At 49.2% G+C, this 13,936-nt stretch overlaps 1 protein-coding gene across 18 annotated transcripts in view; it reads right to left on the bottom strand.

Moving 5' to 3' along the window:
- The window catches only part of MICAL3 (microtubule associated monooxygenase, calponin and LIM domain containing 3), a 233,279-nt gene that overhangs the window by 108,401 nt on the left and 110,942 nt on the right, over positions 1–13,936 (bottom strand). For 17 of the 18 annotated variants that reach the window (XM_073007048.1, XM_073007064.1, XM_073007053.1 and 14 more), the window contains 7 exons: positions 10,155–10,491; positions 8,348–8,555; positions 6,344–6,460; positions 5,471–5,572; positions 4,446–4,601; positions 3,043–3,143; positions 15–272 (listed from right to left, as the gene is read on the bottom strand). In XM_073007048.1, the coding sequence (XP_072863149.1) occupies positions 15–272; positions 3,043–3,143; positions 4,446–4,601; positions 5,471–5,572; positions 6,344–6,460; positions 8,348–8,555; positions 10,155–10,418 (1,206 nt within the window). In that variant the 5' untranslated portion in view covers positions 10,419–10,491. Of the gene's footprint in view, positions 1–14; positions 273–3,042; positions 3,144–4,445; positions 4,602–5,470; positions 5,573–6,343; positions 6,461–8,347; positions 8,556–10,154; positions 10,492–10,619; positions 11,635–13,936 lie in introns of those variants that run through there. The other variant, XM_073007051.1, reaches the window with a different exon arrangement.

Below are 13,936 nucleotides of genomic sequence, written 5' to 3'. Positions count from 1 at the left end.
TGCTTAGCACTCACCTCTAGGAGGCTGTCCCCGACCAGAGCCACTAGTAACTGGTGTCCGTTCTGCTCCCGCACCAAGGCGGCGTTCTCGGAGGCATACATACAAGTGAAGTCAAACATGGCCACGTCGGGCTGCCCATAGTGATTGATGGCGAAATCCAGAGACGGCAGCTGCTGTTGGGTGGAAAAGTCTGCCGCCTCCCTGGCATAGCTGAGCAGAGCCTCCTGGTCCACATTTTCTCGGGAAAGCAGGAGCTCTGTGTCGGCGTAGTCCTGTCTCGAGAGAAAGAGGAGGGTAGGGATGGAGAAGCCCTGGCACTGGGCCAGAACCATCCTATATGACCGAGGGCCACAGCTTCTCCTTCCCCCTAAAGTGACTCCACATTCCAAAACCAAAACTTTCAAGCCTGTAATCCCAGCACTTTGGGAGGCCGAGATGGACAGATCACGAGGTCAGGAGATCGAGACCATCCTGGCTAACCTGGTGAAATCCCATCTCTACTAAAAAAATACAAAAATTAGCCGGACGTGGTGGCGGGCGCCTGTAGTCCCAGCTACTTGGGAGGCTGAGGCAGGAGAATGGCGTGAACCTGGGAGGCGGAGCTTGCAGTGAGCCGAGATCGCGCCACTGCACTCCAGCCTGGGCGAGAGAGCGAGACTCTGTCTCAAAAACAAAACAAAAACAAAACCGAAATTTTATACCATTAAAAGGGGCAAGGGGAAAGGCAGCCAGGCACAATGGCCCACACCTGTAATCCCAGCACTTTGGGAGGCTGGGGTGGGCAGATCACTTGAGGACAAGAGTTCGAGACCTGCTCAACACGGTGAAACCTCATCTCTACTAAAAATATAAAAATCAGCCAGGCATGGTGGCATGCACCGGTAACCCCAGCTACGCGGGAAGCTGATGCAGGAGAATTGCTTGAGCCTGGAAGGTGGAGGTTGCAGTGAGCCAAGATAGCACCACTGCACTCCAGCCTGGGTGACAGAGTAAGACTCCATCTCAAAAAAAAAAAAAAAAAAAAAGGGGAGGGGCGGTGGATTATTCCCAAGAGAACATAGACCTTGCTGCCTAAACACACAGTCATGGCTTTTCCATTTGCTTGGAATAATTACTATTCCTTTGATCTTACCCAATCCGCCTCAGGGTTGTTCTGAGTATCACATACGTGCTAGTACTTTGTGAAGTGAAAGGGCATTTCATTATCTTCTGGGTAGTAAATGGCTTTTGTCAAATGGGACCACCTGAAACACTCAGCCTTGCGTAACTCATGACACTCAAAGGAAGAAACCAAAAAAGCTTGAGTGCCAAAAAGACATGGAGGTGGGAGCTATGGTAGTTCAGGAGGCTGGGAAGGAATATGTTGAAAATGAAACAGAGGGTTTCAAAATAGTAAAATGAGACTCTGAAGGACTCCATAGAAACCCACAAACAAAGAAGAACAAAGGACTGAAAAACTCCTTTTCTGTTTTGGAGATTACTGGCACACTGAGCCAAGTCTTTATTCTCTGAAAGTGGGGCCTACGGTTTCTAAGTGGCCCTGATGGTCCTTTCAGCCACCACTACAAGATGTTAAAGCCAAAACAAACACTCAGGTTGGTCCTAGAAAGACTGTTCAACACTAAGTAGCCACATGGGTTTAGTGTTTAACAGCAGACACCGAAGGTATGGCCCCTGCCCTCTTAAAAAAAAAAAAAAGCAACACGAAGGCAAAGTAAACCAGGTCTTGGCATTCTAGACTGTTCCTATCGAATGCTGACTGATAACCACAGTTCTGCCTAGGTGGCAGATTTAAGTCTTTACCTTGTCTCAAGGCGTACGAACTGCTTCACTGGCTATTTCTTACTAACAGCAATATAACCCTGATGTAGTCCCAGATAACCAGCAAGACAATTTTAGAAAGCATCTAACCGGATACGTCTTGCTTATGATTTTGGGAGAGTGGGCTGTATAAACAGCTTTGTCCTGGTTCTCCCTGAAGGCACACAGGATGGCTGTGCTGAGAAACAGCTCAAGGTTCCTGGGTAGAAAGAGGGAGCTCCCTGCCACCGGCACGTGCTCATCAGCTCACTCCCCGCTCTGCTGTCAGATAAGATAGTACTGCAGCTTAGACTAAAGGGACTGCATTCACACCACCCTGCAAAGACAAAGGACTCCCTGAAGTTCAGCTGTGAGACTCTTGTGGGAACTGCACAGGCCTGAATCAGCACAACTGGTGTCTCTGCTTCCGTTCTTCTCATCACATGAGCACAGTGATTCTCACGTTGAGACCAATGAGACCAGGCGAGACTTAAAAAACTCTCCTTCAGGGACCATCCACGTGGTGGTCTTCTGACTTCATATTTCAGGCCATCGTCTCAGGGGATGCCATGCAGTCACCTAGAAACAGGCTGAGCTGGACCTGGCTAGGATGGATGCTCAGACCTGTTCTGTGGTCATAAAGAGGCCTAAGTGTAGCCTGATCCTGTCAGTGCTGCCTGGACCTCTGAAAGCTGTATCTGCAGTGACACGAGAACCCTCATCAAGCTCCCATAAACACCAATTATTGCTTTTTGGTCAAACTCCCTTCCCTCTATTACTCTCCCTCCCAAAAGATAATTCTTCAACCAAGCAATCATCAGTCAGATATGGAATTAACAATAACCAGAAACCCCATCACCTAACATTAAACTGAATGTTTATGCCTGAAATGCCGTCTGAAACTCGCTTTGCAAGAAACTCGCTTTGCAAGAATCCCGTGGTGAAGGAGGAGTGCGCTGGAGTATTACTGACAGAACACTGGCCACGTGTCGACAACTGTGAAAGCTGGATGGTGGGTACGTGAGGGTTCATGACACTATTCTCCCCCCATTTTTATTTACATTTGCAGTCAGCCATAGTAAGAGTTGTTCACGCTAAACTGGAAAACATCAGGGGTTACCAGAAGATGCATTCAGTACTCATTTTCATTCCCTTGCAGGAAAAACCCATCAGACAATTCTTTCTCTTGGTGATATTAACCACTTCAATAAGAAAGAGTTTTGAAGGAAATCCGTGGCTCACATGTAGTATCACTCCTTTGTCCAGCAAGCTCTGCTTTTTGGCGGTCATGACGAAATAGTGTGTGTCATCTTTGTAGTAAACAATGTTCTCCAAGTCAATACCTAGGGCCAGAAGACAAATGTGTGCGTGTAAGAGTTTGCTGAGATGAAGGTGCATCAGGGCAGCCTGAAAGGTTACACACAGGCCTACAGAGACGAGCGCCTGAGACTCCAGGCAGGGAAAGGTGTCTAAGCCCAGATTCTCACGTCCTGCACCACCAGTTCGTGGAAATACAGGGAGCTTCGTTTCTCCGTATTCACTCAACACCCCAAACGATCCTAAAAACAATGACTGCTAGGAAACAGAACTGGAGGGACGGGAATAAAAACAAAACAAGCAAAAAAAAAACACACACACAAAAAAGAGGCTAACCTCTAAAGAGGGCTTGGATTAGTTATCGGGTTAAGCCTCTCGGGACAGTCATCAAGGAAGCTGGAGGAATCTCCTAGATTCTTAAGAACAGGATAGACAACTGGACGCCTGGAAGCAGAGAGTGAACTACTGACTTTTTAATTCAATTAGTCTAAAAAATAGATGTAATGGAAAGAAATCAAGCTCTAGAAAACAAAAGAATGAAGGCACATTTAGCAAAATATCCACGTTGATCTATTCAAAACCTATCACACAACAATCTCACTGCTTTCTGACACATGGTTTGCCTTCAAGCCTGAGCTGGAACTCAGGAAGACGACTACATACTTAAAAGGCCTAAAGTCAGCTTCCCAACCACACCAGGGAGCCACTAGCCAGCAGCTACACCAAGCAGCATGACAGCATCCCAGCACAGGGCAGGCATTGGGAAGAACCAGTGGAGGCAGAACGAACGCTTTAAAACAAATAAACAAGCAAACAAAAAAACTCAGGCTGGGTGTGGTGGCTCACACTTGTAATCCCAGCACTTTGGGAGGCTGAGGCAGGTGGAGCCCAGGAGTTTGGGAGCAGCCTGGGCAACATGGCGAAACTCCGCCTCTACAAATAATATGAAAAATTAGCCTCTTGCCTTTAGTCCCAGCTACTCAGGAGGCTGAGATGGGAGGATCACTTGAGCCCAGGAGTTCGAGGCTGCAGTGAGCCGAGATCACGCCACTGAACTCCAGCCTGGGCAACAGAGCGAGACCCCGTCTCAGACGAAAAACAAAACCCAGAGCAGCCCAGTCACTGTGAGGAGGTTAAGAAAACGCGAGGAGGAGACAAGTTCTGCAGGAAGCATTGCGCTAGGAACAAGGCACAGGAGTGAAAAGAGCGGGAGGGGCAGACAGTGCAGGAGAGACACCAACGGCCACTCACCCCACCAACCCCCCAAGGAAAAGTCACCAGTGACTATTTAAGTTTCTATCCTAGGCTCCGGAGACATCGACACCAACCTGTGGCTTCCCTCAGTTCCTGGAAAAATTTTTGGTTGAATATAAAAGCCACACCACTGATCTCTTCCACTTTAGCTTCTGCTGTTGTATTTCGGTTGATAAAATTTGCGGTGATGGCGATGGCCAGTTTGCCACGGAATTCTTTCCGACGAAACCCTGGCGGGAGGTGATAAATCATTGGCTAGAGAAGGAAGATCACTTCAAATGAAAGTGGGGGTGCTGATAAAGACATCAGGGAAAGCTGGGGATGAGAACTGATGGGAAAGTTAGGGCAGCTCTTCTGCAGATGAAAACAAGGTATTTACCTACCCAGGAATATGAAAATTCAGGAAAGAAGTCAAAGTCTCCGTTAACAAAAAATTTGAAATTTGGCCAGAATATTACTTAGTACCAGGGATTCCTCTTTAAAAAAGGGATGCGTCGGGGGAGCACCTGCTTATTAATACGTAGATTAAGTCCTACAGGTGCCAACCACTCAAGGTATGGCTTGTCTCCTAGTGCCCCAGCAAGAATGCCCTGTAAGCAGCAGCCCGGGCGAGGTGAGGTGGTTCACATCTGTAATCCCAACACTTTGGGAGGCCAAGGCGGGCAGACTGCTTGAGCCAAGGAGTTCGAGACCAGCCTAGGCAACATGGCAAAAACCCAATCTCTACAAAAAACATAAAAATTAGCTGGATATGGTGGCACGCGCCTGTAGTCCCACCTACTCAGGAGGCTGAGATGGGAGGATCACTTGAGACCAGGCAGATCGAGGCTGCAGTGAACGTGCTCATACTACTGCACTCCAGCCTGGGCAAAAGAACGAGACCCTGTCTCAAAAATGAAATAATTAAATAAAATAAAAGCAGCAGCCCGAGTGCCAGCTGGCTAGAGGAAGGCAGGACCTGCCATTCCCTCAGGGCAGGAAGCACACATTCAGGCTCTCAAAAGAGAGGACCCTGGTCACACACAGTCTCACCCCAGGGGTAGGACAGCATCCGCTTTCCCCTCTGCTATGAGTCAGGCAGAGGAGCACAGACCAATACCTTCCAGGGTGTTCCTCCGACCATCCCCACCGATGATCACTTCAAATTCATACTCTGACACAGGATGAGTCTTGGGGTGCACCAGTGCCCGCCAGCCTATCCCTGTGGACCAAAACCAAATAAATGGGGGTCACCACCCAGACCACATTCACAGCCAGGACGATCTCTAGATACCCAGTCATGTGAACTGCACAAAACCCTGGGCCAAAAACACTATGTGTAGAAGCAGTGGAGACAGAGGCTGGCCGCAGTGGCTCACGCCTCTAATCCCAGCACTTTGGGAGGCAGAGGCTGGTAGACTACTTGAGGCCAGGAGTTCAAGACCACCCTGGCCAGCATGGTGAAACCCTGTCTCTACTAAATATACCAAAATTAGCCAGGCGTGGTGGTGCGTGCCTGTAACCCCAGCTACTCTGGAGACCTAGGGATGGTGGCGCATGCCTGTAATCCCAGCTACTCTGGAGACCTAGGCAGGAGAACTGCTCAGAGGTCACAGTGAGCCAAGACTGAGCTACCGCACTCCAGGCTGGGTGACAGAGTGAGACTCTCGTCCGCACTCCAGGCTAGGTGACAGAGTGAAACTCTCGTCCACACTCCAGGCTGGGCGACAGAGTGAGACTCTCGTCTAAAAAAGAAAAAGCCGTGGGGACAAACCACAGAAGGAAAGAAGCCTTGCAGAGGGCCCACGAGGCCCTTCCCACCACATGTGCGCCTGCGACATCGAAAGCTGCATCCAGGCCATGTCCCCACAGGCACAGGCTTTGGCTAGCTCTGGAAGCAGCCCTCAGGGGCCTTTGGTTTGCTCCCTCAATCTCATCTTCCTCACCCATCAACACCCTCTCACGCCTTCTTCACTGCTCCAGTATAACTTACGTTCATTCTCTTGGTCCTCAGGAGGCTGTATAAGTCCTTGGAATTCTACATTGACATGGATTTCAATGCCTAGGATCAAGGCTACTTTCAAAAGTATTAGTTGGAGCTGACGGATACCTGGGAGAAAACAGAGATGATGTTGGTGGGAACACATGGAGAAGGGGGTACCCATCCGTGTCGCGGCTCAGGCTCCCACCCCACCACCCACGCTCCCTTCATTCAGATTCCCAAAGCCTGCTGTAGCAGGAGACATTCCGAAGCCACACTCCATAACTTCTTCCTTTCTTTAAGGCAAATATAACCCAGTGGAAAAGATGTTCTAGAGCAACACACAGGACACTCCTACCTCTTGGGTTCAGTGTTCTAAACAATCAAAAGCTTAGAGACAACACGGGATTGTGGCCTACAGGAGATCCCTTTCCATCTTTCCAATTTGGGGCTGCCATACTGGTGGCATCTCTGATCCTGCTAGGTCAGGAGGCAGAGGTGCACCCACAGGGTACAGCCCACAGTCAGATGCAGAGCTGCTGCATGACCTCCCCGCCCATGGGCGTCTCTTTCAGCCCATTCCCTGGTTGATCATCACACATTCTTACAAGGCAAGAAGGGAAATCGTAATCCAACCAGATCCTCCTCCCATTCCCCCTGCCCTCCTAGTCTACAGCTATGGAAACTGAGGCCAGAATGACTGACAATCTTGCTTATTTTCATAGTGAGACTGATTGATTTACTCGACGTCCATGAGCACCTGTAGGCACCAGACATGGCAGGGACTTAAGGTATAGAGATAAAGATCTAGGCCCTGGTAGAAGACCCTCTCAACCCTAAGACGAATCTTGCCACAAATAAGGCAGACAAATCCACTGAGTTAATGACCCTTGGTCCTCTCCTTAAGACCAAACTTAACTGGGTCTAATGTGCCAGGAGCAATGCAAACCCTCCTCACGTCATCTTGGTTGTTCTCCCCAGTTTACCACAGCCACCACCCTTCTGAGTCCCACTCCCAAAGACTTGTTAAACTCTGCACTAGCACAGTATTTTTGCAGAGAACTGTGGGTTCCAAGATGCTTTATAAACTACAGCCAACAGATGGGCACAGCGCTTCCTCTGCCAGTGGAATGTGGTGACTGCCAGCCAGCGTCTGATAAATTGGCACAGCTGCTGCAAACAGCAAAAGGTTCCATGACTGAATGTGTTTACAGGACACATCTGGAGAAGCTCAGAACAAAGGCTCCTTGATAAAGCTTTCCTGAAAGCATTAATGATAATCAATAAAAAGCCTTCAGTTTCATAACGCACACTGTCTGTTCTGAATTGCTTTTCTGGCCACTTACAGTCAAACACCGCTGATTGCATTAACTTGTATTCATACCCTGTAGGATCTCAGAAAAGCACAGCCCCGGGCTGAGCTTGGAGGTGAGAAAAGTACAGCAAGGGCTTGCAGACGACACAAGAACCACCTAACCAGAGGGATGCCGTTATCCCCTTGCTATTAGCGGCCCGGCCAGGGCTCTGCTCCTTCTGCAAGCGTGGCTTCCCCCAGGACTCTGTCCCCACAGCACTTTGTTCTTATATTAGTAGAGCACGTATCAGGTCACAGCACAGACAGCTGCACGCCTGTGTACTTCTGCCACTGCAAGAAGGACCAGCAGAGGGTCTGGGCCCAAACTGGTCATCGTTTCCCCAGTGCCTGGCCCCAGTGCCCATCCCGCAAACTGCAAGAGCTCAGTAAGAGTCCAGGACCTAATTTAGAAATCCTCAGGTCAAACCCCACAATTTCATAGGTTACCGATACGCTCACATTTAAGAGTCCTAAATTACAGAACCACTGCATAGCAGGTGTTTTTACTTCAAGATGAGTGCACTTACTACAAGAAAGACAGCAATGAGATTAGAAGAAATTAGGCGGCATATGAATTCCTCAGCTAATCCACCTATCTCTTTCTAATGAACACGTGTGCGAGGGGTAGGGTGGAACCTTACAGGAAAGCTAGTTTTACTTACTGATATGGTCGATGGCTCCGGCACAGAACTTGCCATAGAACTTCTTGGCACCCAGACCTCGTAGATCATGTATGGTGAATGGCCAGAGATGCAAGACGTTGTTGCGGGAGAAGGCATCTCGTTTCTCAATAACCACCACCTTGGCCCCCAGTAAGGATAAGTCGATGGCTGTACGGAGACCACAGGGGCCAGCCCCAATGATGAGACACTGAAAAACACAGCTGCTTTCAGGGCAGGCAGCACTTCCAACAAACAATTCTAAAGAAGTCTCATGATCGTACGATCATCACTCCCTAAAGTCCTGAAATAGGGCTGTTCTCCCCACTGCCAAGAAACCTTCACACCTATGTGGGTCACAGCAGAACACCTGCCATGGCTGAAGAGAAGAGCTAGTGATCACCATGAACGGAGAAGACAGAACCATCAGTGCTAGACACAAGCCCGGCACCTGTTCACCTTGGACAGCCTGGAAGGCCCTTGATCTGCAGCATATTTAAGTGGCCATCATCTCAACAAACGATATGAAAATCAAATGCAATCTTACATCAACAGGAGAGGACCATTTGGAAGGTTTCTACGTCAGGCAGATTTCTGTCCAAAGAGATACAGAGTCCTATGTACACAATCTCAAGCCTGCTGGAATGAGTCTACCACACACGATTCCCAGGAAGCAATTTTCAAGACAAAGTTTTATGTGCTGAAAAGAGTTCCAAAATCCCCATTTCTAGACTGAAAGTCCAGGAATACGATCTTGAAAATCCACACTCCAGAGAAGTGCTCAGCAGGAGACTGGACACATATCTTTAGTAGTTTGCTCTATGTGTGTGGAAGGAAAACGTGCAATGCTTTTGGCTTTGTTTTTGTTTTGCTCTTAGTAGAGTCCACTACTCACTCATGAATGTCACACCTTCACAGTTCTTGAATTTTGCTGATGAATATCTACCCCAATGCAAATCCACTGGGGGTGGGGCTCTAGGTATCCCCTATTGCACAAATTAAAGCTCGTGAAAGAACATAACATAGCCATGAAGTCATCTGCAAATTTGTGTCCCTGCTAGCTTGTTCCAAACTTCTCACATTAGGTGTTCTTCTAAGGAGGGAAGTAGGAAATGTATCTCTCCATAGCCGCTTCCTTGCACCTACCCCAACAAAGACAAGTGCATAACTCAGGTCTTTGCCTGGGCCTACCTGCTTCGAGAAATAGGGCCTACCTATTTCTCCACGTGGTGAAGAAAGCAACAGAAATACTTCGGTTCACAAAGTCCCTGCTTATGAATCAAAACCGACCTTTGGAACATGGATGGGAAGAGGTCGGAAGCTTGTGGCAAATCCCAAGTTGGCAAATAGCATACCTTACCAGTTACTGAGTATGGAACGATGACTTTGGAAAGAGGACATGCCAAGAACCCCAAAGCCGTGTTCAGACAGGATACCAGTAGGGCTTGGCTACGTCCCTGCTAAGTGACCTGCATCCTCCGAACCACGTGAGGTTCAAAAGAGAGCTTTGGCAAAATAACAAGTTCCCATGCCACTTGACTTTGGTTGTTCTTAAATACTTGAAACTTTGAATGTTCAATATGTAAATACATGAAATACGCTTAAAATAGGGTCTGGCTCATGCAAGTCAAACAAAAAGAGGTAAGAGATCCACAAAGTTTCAACAGGTCAAAGCTTGATTTCCTGTGCTAGGTTGTGGCTAGACTTTGCCTGGTTCTCACTCAGCCTACCTCTAACTCAATCTTCCTCTTTGGCATCTGGATGAATCCTCATGTCAGTGACCCCAGGGCCCAACAGGATCAAAGCTTACCTTGGTGTTGGTGCATGCTTTTCCCTTTTTGTAGTCTTTGTGACTGCCCCGTTTGTCCAACTTTGCCCAGAGGGCTTTGGCTTTCCAGTAGTTAAGCTTGGACTTGAGCTTGTGATAGAAGGAGCGGTAGTCCTTTGGCTTCAGTTCCAGGTGGTCACAGAGCTCCTGGAAGGCCTTGAGGGTTCCCTTGCAGGTGGTGGCCTGGACAAACCGGTCAAAGAGGACATGAGCTGGGTTCATGGTCTCATGCTTCCTCTCCTCCATGCTGCCTCACTCTCAGCACTCCCAGAGGGGGCGGTGGGGTGGCTGGGGGTCCACCTGACACTGGCACGTTAATCTGACACAAAGAAAGAAAAAGACGGTTAGTATGTCTCTGTTTACAAACATTCTCCAGGAGACATACTCCTCTTCAAAGCAGAGTTCTCAAGTGTCGCAGTCATCCATCCACAAGTACGGACTGCACACCTGCAATACTCCAGGCACTACGAGACACTGGGGCTGGAAAGGTGAGCCGGATGGTTCTTGCTCTCAAGGATCTGATAGTCTAGGAGATGAGGCAGACACAGACACAGAATGTCTTGATGGACCGTACCAAGTGCCACTAAAGAGGGAGACACAAGGGGAGCTGGGAAACAGAGAAAGAGGATATAAGTCACTACTGGTGGTGAAGCGGGGTCCCCACTGAAGGGAAGCCTCTGAGAGGCGACAGCTGAGTCTCTCAGCATAAATGTTAGCCAGGCACGGAAGAGGTGCAGGACATGGGAAAGTGACACAGGCAGGCCTGAGTGACTCATAGGGATCAAAGAGGCAAGGATGACTCCCAGGTTTCCAGCTTAGGCCCCAGATTAAACGGAGACATCAGGCCAATGGATTAAAAATAGAAGCACTCCTCGGTGCCGGTGGAACAGCGAGCCACCTTCCCCACCCGCACCCACCGGCTCCTGTGAGTCTGTGGAATCGTTTTGGCGTCACATCTGGTGAATCCTCGCCACTGGAACTGTACTGGGAGGCAAAAGGACAAAGGACAAAACTAGAGAGTGGACAGTAGGTCAGGGTGGCGAGGCAAGTGTGACCACAGGGCTAAGCCCACACAGCCAGACCCCAGCAGCATGACCCTGCTCACAACCCGGGGTGAGCACTGTCACACGAACCCTTGGTTTCCCTGTGTGTAAGGCAAGTAGGTTAGACAGCACCCCTGAGACTCTTCACTTCTGAAGTTCTCCAAGGCTACTGTTGAGAAATCCACATGCCCACAGCACTTGTTCCTGGTGCTCACATCACAAAGGTCCAGCACAGGCACATCACCCATTTACCACGAGGCTGACCAACACAACTGGACTGGACTTTGCTCTAAAGATGTACCCTTGGGGTTGGGCGCAGACAGAGGAAGGGAGTGGTTGATGCGCGGTGTTCAGAAGGCATGTAGAAGCAAGAAACTGCCCACTATTCAGCTGCAGGTGCTGCTGAAACCAACTCTCGGAAGACGGGCGCCATGTTCCAGAATGACACAGAAGAGGCCCTGAAGCTCTCACTTTGGGTAAGACACTGGGCAGCAGTGTGAAGTAGAAATGACATGCCACTTCTCTCTGCACCTCACCATGGTATCACGGGATTAAACCAAACCAAATGAGATGCATCTTAAGTTTCATGAGAGAAAGTCATAACTAAATACAAGGAACTGCCCTCTCCGCCTTATGTTTTCTATGTCAACAGACACAACACTCATCACATAATGTGGAGGATACACTGCAGACAGAACACACTGGCTCGGCTTTTCGCTTCAGATATGTCACGTACTCAACAACCGCTCTTGGCTCTAGATATTAAAAACTACACCGTTGGCCCAGTGTGGTGGCTCATGCTTGTAATCCCAGCACTTTGGGAGGCCAAGGTGGGTAAATCACTTGAGGTCAGGAGTTTAAGACCAGCCTGGCCAACATGATGAAACCCTATCCCTACCAAAAAATACAAAAATTAGCAAGGCAGGGTGGCACACGCCTGTAATCCCAGCTACTCAGGAGGCTGAGGCCTGAGAATTGCTTGAATTCGGGAGGCAGAGGTTGCAGTGAGCTGAGATTGTGCCACTGCACTTCAGCCTCAGCGACAGCGTAAGACCCTGTCTCAAAAACAAAACAAAACAAAACAAATCCAGAAAAAACAATACACTGTTAACACATACAGCTTCTCCCAATAGCCACAAGGCTAGGAGGCCAGCAAGAAATGGAGCTAACTGGGATTCACATTCAGTTTCCCCCAAAAAGAAAGGTTTTATTCTAGGTAGCAGAAAGATAAATACTTTAGTTCCTAAAAAGGGCCCATTGTTTCTCTTACAAGTCAAGGCTTATCTTAGAAATGTCAGAAAGTCAAAAGATGGCTTGTAGGGCAGGAAAGAGCAGACGTGCTTATGCGAAGGCAGGAGAAACGGTGACAGCCGACAGCCCATGACTAGAAACAAAGGTCCCGCAGCATTTTCTACATCAGGGGCCCTCTTTGCCTCCTGACCTCTTTGTGGGGACTTTGGAGGCTTCACCTGCTCTTTGAGAAGCACACGGCACGGCACAATCCGGACCCTGTCTGTATGCCCTGCCTGCCTTCAGTCAACCTAAACACCAGAGTCGCAGTGTTTGGTAAGCTTTGCATACACTGGGTCTCATCCACCGCTACCTCATGTCAAAGAAGAAAATGACTTTTCTTTGTTCCTAAACAGTAGCCACTTTCGACTCCTTGCCAGGATTCAGAGCGCTCAGAACCACGACATTCTTGCTGAAGTCAAGACATTAAAGATCCTGCAACCCGTAATTCCAAAACCCTTCCCGTCATAGCGCCTGCCTTGGCTTACACCTCCCCTGAAAGAGGGTCTTGGGCACTTATTTCCCAAGAAGAGTTCTTCCGTGTGAGCTAACAACCCCTTGGTTAGCTGTAACCCACTCGGTTTGAAATAATTCACTTCCGAAGAGCTGCTAACCACCATAAAGAATTTCCAAATCAAACCCCACTACAGAGGAACGCCTTCACTAACAACTGTCCCCAATCCTTCTGCTAGTGAAAAACACTTAAATTAACAGATGTCAGCCAGAGCTCCCAGAGAGCTGCAGAGCCAACCAGCAGGCAAGTATTAAGTCTCTGGCCGAAGAGATTTCGACCCACAGGGCACTGGGGACAACAGATGAACAGAGGCAGGCTGGCTCCTGGAACAATGCGACCGGCACCCAAGGTAAGACAACACAAGATGAATTCCCTTGGGCTGCCTCACTTTTCCTGCTTTGCGGCTGAATGACTGCAGCGCAAAGACTCCTCCAGAGTGTGACAGCATTGCTCTGTGGCTCTGCTGGGCTGGGCTTGTCTCACTCTGCAAGGGGCTTACCCAGCATTCTCACTGGCTCTGACAACAGCCAGGAAGCACAGCGGAGCAGGGCTATTCCTGTTACCGCCCCCATTTCCCTCATTCCTGAAGGTCAAAGCCAGATCATGCCCCTCCTGGCCTGGCCTGCACCACCCTGTGTACAGTTCATAATCACAGGAACCTGGAGACCAGGAAACCTGGCAGGAAGGTGCCAGAAATCCCAGAAACTGAAAAGCCAAGGTGTGCAAGGAAGGGGTAGAGGAAGTGCGGAGCCGGGCTGGGGGGTTGCGGGGAGGAAGAGGAGGTGATGCCAGGTTTCCAGGCATCTGTGAGTCTCTGCCAGCTGACTCCAGCCTGCATGTTTTGTCCGCGGCAGCTGACTGCTGACTCAGAAGCCCCGCATGGGCCTTGTCTGTGGAGGACGGCACTGCAGAGACGG

Source organism: Chlorocebus sabaeus, chromosome 19, assembly GCF_047675955.1.
Source record: "Chlorocebus sabaeus isolate Y175 chromosome 19, mChlSab1.0.hap1, whole genome shotgun sequence".
In the NCBI taxonomy this organism is placed as follows: domain Eukaryota; kingdom Metazoa; phylum Chordata; class Mammalia; order Primates; family Cercopithecidae; genus Chlorocebus; species Chlorocebus sabaeus.
The sequence above is the reverse complement of the archived record's forward strand: the minus strand, read 5'-3'. Positions and strand labels throughout refer to the sequence as shown.